Raw genomic sequence first — 13,504 nt, forward strand, 5'->3', positions numbered from 1 at the left:
TGGTTATATCTGGTTGTTTTGCAGTGCATCAGACAAATATATTTTAGCAGTCTTATTTGTCTTAGTTTTGGCTGAATCATTTAGGCCTACATTCAATCCCACACAGAAAAATAACCAATTGCTCTGACATTTTGTTTACCTATTTGCATTATTTAGCACATTTGAAAAAAACGATAGCAAGACAAAATACATCATGTGTAAAGTGGTCGAACAGGTCTAAAGAAATGTTTGTTAATTTTAACATTTAGTCTATAACTACATTGATACATTTGATCAAACTCTTGCTTTACTTTTACTTTCTTGAATGTCAGGCAGAAAAGATAAAGATAATTGTGTCTTTGTAAAAAGGTTTTACTTTGAAAACTCCAGAAAACAGTGTGTATTGCTTTTGCCCTGGAGATACACAATGTTTGTGCACACATTCAAAATTAAATAGGGATGTCTGTACAACACAATAGAATCTGTTTTGACCCGGACTTACGTAAGCACAGATACTGTACTGTATATAAAGCCCTGCATGTAAGACTTTGACCATTTGTCTCCCCCCACAGCAGACAACATTTAGCGAAGCATGTGTTTATTTGTACTCTGAGTGGCAACTTTGACAGAGAACAAATCAAGGACATAAATGAAAAGAGGAAAAAAGAAGAGAAGGAAAAACAAAAAAATCAGTGTATCAACAGTCTGTGAAAACCAGTTACACCATTTTGTTCGACAGACGTAAGTTGCTTTTCTGACTTTTTTTGACATGAAATTAAAACTGGACAGGGATCATAATGTATGAATATATCTTATACACTTTTACATATGCAAGGAAATTTGCTAAACTTGTCCATTAGTAATCATGAATGTGACTTAAATGCGCTGTAGGATAGTGATGTTTAAGAAATATAAATGCTCAGTCCATATCTGTTTGGTTTGAAATAGTACATCAAGTGCTAATTAATTAGTTGGTGTTCAATGTTGATGGTTCTTGAAATGATAACTAAAAAATATAATATATAATATATACAATCTTAAAGTCTGTTTGGGGTTACAATAGTATATTTTTTAAAAGTATATTTTAGTGAGACTTTCCACTACATTTAATTGAATAAATCCTTGTGACAGCTTTGGAAGACGTTGCCACCTGCCACATGAATTTCTCATCTGCAAGCAGTAATGTGATAGCTCGTGATGATTTCAGCGTGGCTGTGAGCAAAAACGTGATTGTTGCAGTACTATGTATCATCATCAACTACATCAACGGTACCCTGATCCACACCTTCAACAAACATCAGGTCTAAAACCTTTATTCTGAATGGGTATTTAGCTGCAGAGGAGACACCAAAAAAAGAATGAGGAGAGAGAGGAATATGACACCGCTTAAAGATTTTTTGAAGTCTGTCTTAAATGTCCATATGTACACTTAAGAGTTATTTGTCACTGCAATTATTCCGTCTTTTTATATACTGAGCCTGAAGAAATCTCTCCCTAAAGCAATTTCAATGCAACAAAATCCACAGTCCTCTTTCTCTGCAAAAGCTCAGCGGTGAATATGAAGCATAAGCAGTCTGAGTTTGGGTATCTTCCAAAGTTACTTTTTGTGTGTGTGAAATTCCTGCTTTGTATTATTATCCCTTTGCCTCAGCTCAGCAAGGAAATGTCCAGTGAAATATAAAGAGGGGACTCAGTTCTAAATTTATTAACTTTACAAGATGATAACTTACTGTGTCTAACTGATGCTGCTGAAGCCTCATAATAGCTTCAGCAGAACTGTGAAATGCATTTTTTCCCCAAATCTCTTCAATACCTGTTTGGAGAGGAGGAATGATTATAGCCACCAATAACCCTCTCAATGTACATATGGGCAGTGGTTGAAATTAACTAAGTATATTTACTCAAGTACTGTATTAAGTACAATTTTGAGATACTTGTACTATACATAATTTCATAGCATATTTACATTTTATGCTACTTTGTACTTTTTACTCCACTACATTTATCTAACAGCTATAGTTACTTTTCATGTGACCATTAGAACTGACCATTAGAAGACGTGACTGAAAAATTGTGGACCTATCCTTTAAGTAAGATTTTTAATGCAGTCTTCTACTACTGCATATGAGCACATGAGTATTGTTTTAAGATGGACTTCAAAAATGTGAACCTATACCCTAACATTTCATCACTTTAAGCATATAAAAATGGCATAGGTTAATAGAACATCAGTATCTGCTTTCAATTTTTTCTGTTTTTTAATGCCATTATTTTACCCACATGCATTTTCATATATTTTATTTCTGGTCATTTACTGAAAAACTACAGGGCAGACTGAGAAAACTTGATGTTTCCATCAAAAATAAAATGAGATTTGCTCTTGTACAATAAGATCTGTTATTAATGTCTATTCTAACTACTATTCTACAAAATGTAATAACGAACTGGATAATAATGTCAAATTCTTCTCTATTCTCAACAGATATTCAATGTGAACCCACGATATATCCTCTTCATTCACCTTGTGGTCAACGATATGATGCAGCTGACATCCTCGGTTATGCTGATGCTCCTTAGTTATATTTTCTATAAAATCAGCGTCAGCCTCTGTTGCTTCCTGCTCCTGTTTACTATCATCGCAACTCAAAATACACCAATGAATTTAGCTGGAATGGCAGCAGAGTGTTACATTGCAATTTGTTTACCGCTGCACCACACAACATTATGTACAGTCAGAAGAACATATATTCTGATTGGTATAATCTGGTTTGTAAGTTCAATGTCCTACATACCAGACATTTTAATTCTCCTGAACACAGAATCTGTTGAATTCTTAGATTCAAAAATAATCTGCATCAGAAACAACGCATTTCTAAATCCATTAATCCGACATAAGAACAATATCTATAACACAGTATTACTGGTTATGGTTTGGAGCACCCTCCTGTACACTTACTTAAGAATACTTTTTGCTGCTAAATCAGCTGATGGAGATGCAAAGAAGGCCAGGAATACCATCCTGCTTCATGGTTTTCAGCTACTGTTAAGTATGCTCACATATGTAGCCCAGGCATTCAGACAAGCTCTCTATACCTGGTTCCCTAAAAATATTTCAGATGCAATCTTTGTTTCTTATATTTTCATTCAGGTCCTGCCCAGGTTAATCAGTCCTATTGTGTATGGGCTAAGAGACAAGACATTCAGGAAGTACCTGCAAAGGTACCTGCTATGTGGAATGAGAGCAAGAATCAATCCACAGCCTACCCTTAAAGAGCTTCAGTAAGACTACAGCATGTTGCTTTGATGCTGTTACATCCCACTGTGTTATAATGTGGCTGTACTTGATCTTAGCACAGATATTCATAGATGATGAATTAAGCAATAAATAAAAAGTTATAAACCACTGACTGTGACATTGTGACATTGAGGTAATCTAGTTTGAGTTATCCAACTTCATCAAACTGTGGCTTAAGTCTCAAGTACTCCACAACTCCAGTCCTGTGACTAAAATACAATCAACATGAATCCTATCAATCTAATACAGGCAGGGTGTGTGAAAATGACATTAGGGTTGCAACTAAAAAATATTTCCATAATCGATTAATCTGCCAATTTTGTCCATTAATCAAATTTGCTTATTCTATGAATTTAGTATGTATCACAGTTTTTCAGAGAAAGTCTAAAATCCTGAAAATGTTAATTACATTTTTTCTTGCAAAATTAGCTAAACAATTAATTGATTATCAAAATAATTGGCAATTTATTGTTGTTTTAGCTCTATCTGACACAAAAAAAAAGTTTTGTTGGCGTCAATCCAAGTCCTTTAATGTTGGGAATCTGCAGATACTCAGTCCAGCTGGAAACTTTTATTAGGGCCTGAGCCCAAAGGGCGAAGACCCTATTGTATTTCATGTGTTTGTTTCTTTCTTATTATTCTTTCTTTATTAATACGCCACTTCAACCCTAAATTTGACCCCCTAAACATGCTCAAAAACTCACCAAATTCGGCACGCACATCAGGTCTGGTGAAATATTTGATAAAATGTGAAAATTAACCCCCAAAGTGCCAAAATGTGCTCAAGAGTGCCACCTATGTATCTAAAATGGCCGCCCCGGCCCGTAGGAATGTCGTAGAGAGATCAAACCAAAACTCAATTATTCGTCTCATCAAGACCTACAAATCATACGCTGACATCCCTGACCTAAATCCAACAGGAAGTCCACAGTTCACCCATGAATGTACTACTTTGCGCCAATTTTGGACCTTGAATAAACGCTATCTCCTCCAGGGGACTGCGCCACACTCCAGTTACTTAGTGTTTCTACACATCCAACAGCAGTGTTCAATCCTTACTTTTTTTTCAAGGAGTACATGTGCTCCTAAATGAAAAAAATTAGGAGCACACATATAACTTTAGGAGCACACTGAAAAAAATGTTCAAGTAACAGTTTCTTAAAGAAAACAATTCATTACATACATATTTACAATTTATCACATACATATTTAAACTCTGTGTGTGTGTGTGTGTGTGTGTGTGTGTGTGTGTGTGTGTGTGTGTGTGTGTTTGTAAAGTACAATTTATGTTGTTTTTAGGGGTGCTCGATTATGGCAAAAATTATAATCACAATTATCTTTACTTAACACAATTACTTTTTTACTGTCATTTTTGCCAATTGCCGATGTTGATATATGCACATATTTTTTCCCACTTGGCTGAGGAGACTATTACACGTGCAATCATATATTGTACTAATGATCAAGAAAGACTATAGCCTATATGAGGGAAGAACTTGAATGCTGAGCTACTGAACTCCAGTCTTCCTAAGTTCTTCCTTCATATATTGTCTTTTTTGATCATAGTATAATCGATGCTTGCGTGCATAATAGCCTCCTCAGCCAGCTGGTAAAAATATGTGCAGATATCTGCAATCGGCCACAATGAGTTGGAAATATCAGCATATCAGATATCGGCAAAAATCCAATGTTATGCATCCCTAATTAAAGGTTTTTATATTCCTAAAAATAGACTTGATGAAAATTAGGAAATTAATTTGTTTTACACACAAATTCATCAAGGGTTTTCAATTTACTAATAGAAATTCAAGTGAATGGGCACAAAACTTGCATGATTTTTATGACACAGGTGTGAGCGAGACAGCCATGTCTCACCCTGCAGAAAATTCTCATCCTCACACCGTTGAGATTTGATGTTTCGCCATGACAGAGGAAGTTGCTATAACTTTATTGTAAATGCTCCCGTCTGCACCAAACTTTACATGTTTGATAAGACTCCCGACCTGAACACGTGTCCATGACAATATTCCATCAGTGATGCAAACTGGCTGAATAGCGCCCACTACGAAATTTCAGCAAAGCAGCCCCAACAGCGGGCAAAATAGTGGACAAAGGAAGTGATGTTTATCTCCTACTTGAACTGTCTGAAAACAGCCCGGGTCTGAAGACATCTACATGCCCGTCACAGAAACCCTTCGACTGCGCCGCGGGCCGACGTGCGCAAAGGCGCGAGGGCCCATTCAACACTGCTTGCAGCTTTAATTTACCTAAATGTTGATTGAATATGTATCTGACAGTGAAATAACAGGTGTAGCCTAATTTGGCACATCTTGTTTTTCACAAGCTTCTTGATACAAATACTGAAGGTCCAAGTTCAAAACTATACGTTTAGCTTAAATCATAAATATGATATGAATAGAAAGCCTTTACATAGAGGAAGGATGCTGGCCTATTTGGAATAGACAGAGCTATACGCTGACGGGCTCCTCCTCTTTCTATCAGACCTTCATACCTCCATTCCTAACTTACTTATTTCAGATATTCTGAAATAAATAAATACATGAAATCAGGGTATTAAATAAACCAAAAAGTCCTATTTTTCCTATAAATGACAAGGCAGGTCAGCTATTGTTTGCATCCTTTCTGTTCATAGTTAACAGGATACATTAACACATTAAGGTGTGTCTGTGACCAAAACATATAAGGATTTGTTTCACAGTAATTTTAAGCTATAGCCCTGGGTAAAGTCAAACAAGGCATGGGTTGTGGTCAGTCCTTCCTTTGTACAGACGTACTCAGTAATTATGGTGATTATGCCAAGACTTTTCTTTTCATTTCAAACAATGCCATACATACCAAAGTATTTTTTTCAATGAGTGAAAAACATAAACTTCATGTTCAACATGGACAATGAGTTATTTCATGATCTTCATTTTCCCTCTGCTGACTGTGACTGATTAAGCACTTTGCATCCGACATTTCACAGTGATCAATCCATCACTCATGCTGGTATTTCATCTTACATGATAAATAAACTTTGTCATAGCATTTAAATTCAATACTGTTATACTTTCATGACAACTTCAGTTTTTAAGTCAAAGAACCAAACTTATGAAGCATACTCCACATTCTGTGTAAACAGTATCATGCCTGCCTAAATACACACTTACTGAAGTCTCACATGCAAGCACACACACACACACACACACTCACACACACACACACACACACACACACACACACACACACACACATATTAAACCTGTGACTGTTGATCCCATGGCATTTGCATTTAACTACTATAAATCTAGTGATTTCAAAGGCATCTGACTTATTGTATGTATGGTTGCCATATGATTACCATCAAGGTGGGTACCTATTCTCTCTGTCTTACTCTTTGTGTTGTTTGTTATTCCTTATATTGATATATCATAGAAAGTGAATCAATATATTATCATTGTTGTTGCTGTTATATTAGTAATTATTATTGATAAAGCACATTCTATACCCACAATCTTTAAAGTATTTCTTAAGACACAGATGTTCTTAACTGAAAAATGAAATTAATTGAAAATTAAGACTTATGATTTATCTTATATAATCTAATATAAACTGTGACCTGTTTTTACAATTTTGATAACATTAAAAACTACTCGTTCCATTTAGATCCTTTGGTTTCAGGGTCCTGGTACTGTGCATGCCTGCATACTGGGATGATTTACCGGAACACTTAATGCAACAGAGCCACTGTTAATGTTCTTGCACCAGTGCTTTCCTGCTATGACAGATCACATTGCTTAACATGAAAACAAAAAGTCGATTTCATAGCTTTGTATAATGTTTGAATGGCTAAAAGGTTTTTCACACGGGCCTTTCTCAGAGCAGATGTTTTGACTTGTAATAGAAGGAGAGACACAAGTGAATCACTGGAGGTCAGCAAACACAAGATTTTAAAGGAGTGTTAAGTTACTCTGTAAATGTTTGGGGTATTAATACTGAGGTGAAGTAATCTGATGCAGTTTTTCTCCATTCATTGGAAGAAACATTAGTGCCAGCACTGACAAATAATAACTTAAAATGTAATCAAACAAATATTTTAGCAGTCTTATTATTACTCCAAATGTTGCTTATTATTTACATCAGGCCATAGATTTTCATCCACATCACACCAGCTGTAACACCTGCTATAAAGAACTTACATCAGTTAAAAAGTCTAATGTAAAATGTATATTGAAATATTTACCATTTAATATATTCATTAGATCACTGTGAGTATTGGGCAGCTAAAGCTAAGCTTCCTGATAGCAAATATTTATTTTTTCTGTGACTTCTTTATTCTTCCTTTGGTTTCAGGGCCCTGGTACTGTGCATGCCTGCATACTGGGATGATTTACTGGGACACTTAATGCAACAGAGCCACTGTTAATGTTATTGCACCAGTGCTTAACATGAAAACAAAAAGTCGATTTCATAGCTTTGTATAATGTTTGAATGGCTAAAAGGTTTTTCACACGGGCATTTTTCAGAGCAGATGTTTTGACTTGTAATAGAAGGAAAGACACAAGCGTTACTAACAACATCAACAACAGCTCTATTCAAGTGTCCGAGTTAGTCATGTCGGTGTGACCATGAGACAGCAAGTACAATAACAGGACCTGAAACTGAAGCAGCTAAATGGAATTCAGCCATCATTTATTTCATTATTTATACATGTGCTTTTCCTTCTCTGACATCTGTATTGCAGTTCTTATACTTCAGTGGGGTGTATTGCTGAAACATAGCTAGCTTGGCTTTCTCATATTTTGTTTTATATATATATAATGGATTTCCATGTACATTTCAGTGAGAATAATCTGCCGATATAAATGTACAAACAAAAAAATAACTAATAGTGTGCATTGTTGATAAATACCCAATGCAAATGACATTTATTCAAATTGTATGGGTATTTTTGGCCTGTATGGGTCCAGATCAGTGTTTTTTTATTTTTATTTTTTTATTATTACAAGAGATGCTTCTCTCAAGTTGGTGATTTTTTTCTGATCAATAATATTCTATTCTCCTCTATTCTTACCTAACCTACAGTTATCTCCAGTGAAATAGGTTTGGAGGACATTTGACTCATGAACTTTTCAAATACTGGCAGGAATTTCACATCAGCTGTCTATCGGGACACTTTAAACACAGCTATAATCAAGAATGTGATCACTGTGGTTCTCTGCATCTCCATCAACTATATCAACGGTACCCTGGTGCACACATTCAGAAAGCATGAGGTCTGAATCTTATCACTTCTAAACATTCAATTTTCATAAGTGTGACGTGTAATTTATTCTCATCCAATTAAATAGTATGCAACATGTAATATTCTAGTATAATCTGTGGCACTGTTTCTACTCTTTTCTCTTATTTCCTAATCAAATCTCTTGTTTCTTACAGATTTTCAATATAAACCCTCGCTACATCCTGTATATTCATCTGGTAATCAATGATATAATGCTGCTGACCATGTTTACCCTCGTTCAAGTCCTGAGTTACATCGTGTTCACTCTCAACGTCTCCTTGTGTATAGTTTTGCTAATGATTGCTATATTTGCAAATCTAAACAACCCCCTAACACTAGCTGTCATGGCAATAGAGTGTTACATTGCCATATGCTTCCCTCTCCACCACACCCAAATCTGTACTGTCAAGAAAACATATGTTGTGATCGGCCTCATATGGGTGATGAGTGCACTTTCAATCCTACCAGATTTATTTGTCACCTTGGCCACAGAGTCCCTGGATTTCTTTCATTCCAGAGTTTTCTGCCTTAGAGAAAGTGTTTTCAGAAACAGCTATCTTACAGAGAAGAGAGATGTATCCTACATAGTGTATCTGGTCATTGTTTGGCTCACTCTTTTCTATACATACTTCAGGATCCTTTTCGCTGCACAGGCAGCGTCTGCAGATGCCAAGAAAGCAAGAAACACCGTCCTCCTCCATGGTTTCCAACTGCTGTTGTGTATGCTCACCTACGTTTTTCATCTCATCATAAATGGTCTGACGTACTTGTTCCCAAAAGGGGTACTGGCCATTCGCTTCACTATTGCGATATTTGTTCAGGTTCTGCCACGTCTCATCAGTCCAATTGTTTATGGGCTACGAGACAAGACATTTAGACAGTACCTGAAAAGATATCTGCTCTGTTCAACAGGTGCTAAGACTCATCCACAGAAAACTTTAAAGAGGCCATTATAATGTCCGGTTTTTGAGTTGCTCCTGCCATGTATAAAATCTTATCTGTTTTTGTCTTTAAACAAATAAAGAGGGAATAAGTTGTCATCACTTATTTAAACTACAACAGAATAATTGCTTTATTAACTTGACGGTATATGGACTAGACATTTTCACAGGTCTAAAATTCAGGACAGTCCAACTCAATCCAAATAAACACGAGGATAATTAAACCCCATCCAAAATGTGGTCAATCCCAACAGACCCAAACAGAGTGAGAACAGTAACACTGGAAGAGGTGTGATGTGCTACCAATTAACCAGCAACAGCAGCTGAAAAAGAGCAGCAGTTAACATAATTTTTCTTGCAGTTCACACTTTACATTTGGCCTCAAAAAGCACATTTTCTCACGTTAAGATTAAATCTGAGCTGATTCACTCGACACAATACATCAACACTCCACATCACACTAACACTATGCTGACGTGACCCAGCAAAGATAAGACATCTAAATGAAGTGATTGACCTAAAAACAGGGCGGACCTAAAAGGAACACCTGCAAGCCAATACAATATAATTACAAATCAAGTACTTTACAATAGCCTGCAATAAAGTTTGCATTTGTAAAGCTTATATACATTTTTGTTGACAGTTTGTCAGAGAGATTTGATTCAACTCAGTGTTATGTTTTGAAGCCGTAGTGTTGTTGTTGTATTGGGCTGCAATATACTGAACAGATTGCAAACTTCCAATACCATAGTTGTGCTCTAACTGCGCTGCGTTTTCGTGTTGTGCTTTGGTTCCACCTGTTCCTTCGGTGCACAAGTCTACTGTGTGCAGGGTTGTAAGGACTCACTAATGCTCTGATTGTGAAACTTTTGTCCAGAAAGGTGCAAGATGTGACCCTTGCCACTGTCACCAGATTCAGGTTGGGTGCGTTTAAAAAGCACAGATATTTTGGCTAAGAGTCAAGAGTTTCCCAGGCAGCGACACAGAACAGTGCCGCACAGAGGCTCCCAAACACAAATGATTATTGATTTCCAAATTAATGGATATTTGGCATTATTTTTGGCATTAAAAAAAGATTTTTTTTGGGCCTGGCAGCCCATTAGGCCTGTACAATGATAGGGGAAACATTGTTTCATATACAACCATTTCAGAGGACAAAAGAAATCAGTGGTTTTGTTACTATTAGCATAGCAACTTCAGGAAATTAACCACATATAGGTTTTACTGCCTCAAACACCAAAAACTGTTTTTTAAATATGGGAAATGTGGATGCTTCTGCAAATTTCTCTCAACTTCCTCTAACTTATAAGACTAGTAGTATGACTTTTAAGAATGTCTTAAAACTAAGGAGGTTTTGGGGATCCAGGGCATGAAATCTATCATTCATGTTTACTCATGTGGAAATGATCCCTGCTTGATGATGCCCTGCTATTAACAACTGCTTGAGTGTGTAATCCCCAAGTCCATCAGATAAAAGTTTGTTTGAGACTTGAACCTTGTGCTCTAGCTGTATTTTCATTCTGCTCATTTTCACAGCATCATTAGCAGACAGCTCGATACTCAGGGAATGGTATTTTACAATTGGCAAACTGAATATTGAATTTAAATTAATTGAATAGTAATGTTAAATGAGTAGGTATAATGTGAAAGGCATTGTTTGTAGTGACAAACCAAATCTGCATTCCCCCTTAGCTCTATGAGCACTGATACCCCCACTGTAGCTGTATGTTTTCTAAAATCAATGTTTATTCTATGAATTTAGTATGTATCACAGTTTTTCAGAGATCTTCTAATTGCTTGTGTTGTCTGTGTTGTCCTGGTACTGTGCATACCTGCATACTGGGATGATTTACTGGAACACTTAATGCAACAAAGCCAATGTTAATGTTTTTGCACCAGTGCTTTCCTGCTATGACAGATCACATTGCTTAACATGAAAACAAAAAGTCGATTTCATAGCTTTGTATAATGTTTGAATGGCTAAAAGGTTTTTCACAAGGGCCTTTTTCAGAGCAGATGTTTTGACTTGTAATAGAAGGAAAGACACAAGTGAATCACTGGAGGTCAGCAAACACAAGATTTTAAAGGGGTGTTAAGTTACTCTGTAAATGTTTGGGGTATTAATACTGAGGTGAAGTAATCTGATGCAGTTTTTCTCCATTCATTGGAAGAAAAATTAGTGCCAGCGCTGACAAATAATAACTTAAAATGTAATCAAACAAATATTTTAGCAGTCTGATTATTACTCCAAATGTTGCTTATTATTTACATAGATTTTCATCCACATCACACCAGCTATAACACCTGCTGTAAAGAGCTTACATCAGTTAAAAAGTCTAATGTAAAATGTATATTGAAATATTTACCATTTAATATATTCATTAGATCACTGTGATCATTGGGCAGCTAAAGCTAAGCTTCCAGATAGCAAATATTTATTTTTTCTGTGACTTCTTTATTTTCATAGTATTTTATTGGATCACGGGTTTCCATTTATTCCTGGGAAATTAGGGCAAAGAAAACAAGACGACAAAAAATATATAGACAATATTATTCTGTTGAGCTCCGTGGAAGTATAGTAACAAGAAGGGGGAATTGGCACTAAAAAGACTTTAACTGTAAAAGATATCCACTCAATTACACTAGGAAGGCTGAAGCTTATTATCATCAGATAAACTTTTAAATATGTTTTTGCACAAAAGGAGGACTGTGGATTTTGTCCCCCATCACTTGCATTGTAAGTGCATTACGAAGAGATCTTCTAATGGCCAGAACGAACAGGTGGAATGATTAAAAGATAAACCTATTTTAATGGTCATTTGGGCATGTGCGTATTGTTTTAAGATATACTTGATAAACTGTGAACCTGTCCTTTAAGTGCAATGTCACATCCTACCAGGACTTTTTCTGTTTTTTGGACTCTTTATATTTTTGTTCTTTTGACTTCCTTGGTTTTTGTTATCCTTCTGATGCCATCAGACTTTTTCTGTTTTTAGTTGGACTTTTTGAGGGACTTTTTCATTTGTGTTGCATTTGTTTCCTGGTTTTGGTTTTCTCTGTTCCCTTGTGTGTTCCTCCTGTGTTTTTTGTGTCACCTGTTTGTTTACTTTAGTTCCTGTTTTCTTTTGAAATATTTCCTCCTTGTGTCTGGTCACTTTACTTCTGTCTCACCTGTGTCTCGTTTCCTTCACCTGTGTTTCATTTGCAAACACTCCCTGGGTATTTATAGTCCAGTTTTCAGTTTGGTCTTTGTCAAGTTGTCTGCTTTTGTTCTGCCTTCGTACTGTGTATGCTCCGAGTTTTTTTTCCCCTGCGTTTATGGTCTTTGTTCCTGTTCCAAGTGTCTCTTGTGATTTTTGAGTTCTTTCATTAAATATTCAGTGTCGTATCCAACCTGCCTACTGTCTCTGCATTTGGGTCCACCTGCTCCATTCACGCACCTTTGTGACAGTCCAACTCGATCAGTAATGGACCCAGCAGAAATGGACCCGGTTCCTGTGTTCCAGCCTTTGATACACCCCAATGACTCTAATGGTGATCAGATCATCAACTTTTTCAGGTCAGCCCATGAGGAGGACCCCATGCTGGCTAAAAGGTTGATGGCAAGCCGCTGGGAGTCTGTGGAGCATGAAGCTCCATTTTCTGTCGGCCCCAGTAGTCACCCAGCTTCCAAGCCAGCTGACCTCCTGACTGCTAGGGTTGACCATGCTAGCCTTTAGCTCGGAGCGCCAACCAGAAGTCCGGTCGTCAACACAGATGACAACATCACTCCTTGGGTCGCCTTGCCACCTTACCTGTCCGGTCCAGGGCTGAGTCTCCACTCCCCAGCGCCTCAGAGTCTCCACTCCCCAGTGCCACAAAGACTCAACCTCCCGTCCCTGCTGGCGTGCAGCAACCTCCCGTCCCTGCTGGCGTGCCGCATCTCCCCATCTTGGCTTAAGTGCAGCAATCACTTGTTCCTGCTGGGCTGTTGCAGCTATCCCTTGTTCCTGCTGGGCCGTCACA

At 37.0% G+C, this 13,504-nt stretch overlaps 2 protein-coding genes and 1 long non-coding RNA gene across 3 annotated transcripts in view; 2 read left to right on the forward strand and 1 right to left on the reverse strand.

Moving 5' to 3' along the window:
- Window positions 1-75: 75 nt before the first annotated feature.
- Window positions 76-4,155, forward strand: LOC137182210 (odorant receptor 131-2-like). Its single transcript, XM_067588545.1, has 2 exons — window positions 76-1,280; window positions 2,462-4,155. The coding sequence occupies exons 1-2, from the start codon at window positions 1,137-1,139 to the stop codon at window positions 3,260-3,262; spliced, it is 945 nt and encodes a 314-aa protein (XP_067444646.1). The 5' UTR covers window positions 76-1,136; the 3' UTR covers window positions 3,263-4,155.
- A 3,972-nt stretch (window positions 4,156-8,127) lies between these two features.
- On the forward strand, window positions 8,128-9,524 carry LOC137180936 (odorant receptor 131-2-like). The gene is made up of 2 exons (XM_067586246.1): window positions 8,128-8,550; window positions 8,714-9,524. The coding sequence occupies exons 1-2, from the start codon at window positions 8,398-8,400 to the stop codon at window positions 9,512-9,514; spliced, it is 954 nt and encodes a 317-aa protein (XP_067442347.1). The 5' UTR covers window positions 8,128-8,397; the 3' UTR covers window positions 9,515-9,524.
- A 74-nt stretch (window positions 9,525-9,598) lies between these two features.
- Window positions 9,599-13,504, reverse strand: part of LOC137180937 (uncharacterized) — a 41,844-nt gene continuing 37,938 nt past the window's right edge. The window contains exon 2 of the long non-coding RNA XR_010928088.1: window positions 9,599-9,822. This is a non-coding gene — a long non-coding RNA (uncharacterized lncRNA). The remainder of the gene's footprint in view (window positions 9,823-13,504) is intronic.

The sequence above is a fragment of the Thunnus thynnus genome, chromosome 4, assembly GCF_963924715.1.
Source record: "Thunnus thynnus chromosome 4, fThuThy2.1, whole genome shotgun sequence".
NCBI lineage: Eukaryota > Metazoa > Chordata > Actinopteri > Scombriformes > Scombridae > Thunnus > Thunnus thynnus.

Excerpts from the sequence above, each read along its gene's own strand:
- LOC137182210 (XM_067588545.1), top strand. The coding sequence starts at position 1,137 with ATGAATTTCTCATCTGCAAGCAGTAATGTGATAGCTCGTGATGATTTC. Across the intron at positions 1,281-2,461 it reads ACACCTTCAACAAACATCAG|ATATTCAATGTGAACCCACG; the intron begins GTCTAAAACCTT and ends TATTCTCAACAG.
- LOC137180936 (XM_067586246.1), top strand. The coding sequence starts at position 8,398 with ATGAACTTTTCAAATACTGGCAGGAATTTCACATCAGCTGTCTATCGG. Across the intron at positions 8,551-8,713 it reads ACACATTCAGAAAGCATGAG|ATTTTCAATATAAACCCTCG; the intron begins GTCTGAATCTTA and ends TGTTTCTTACAG.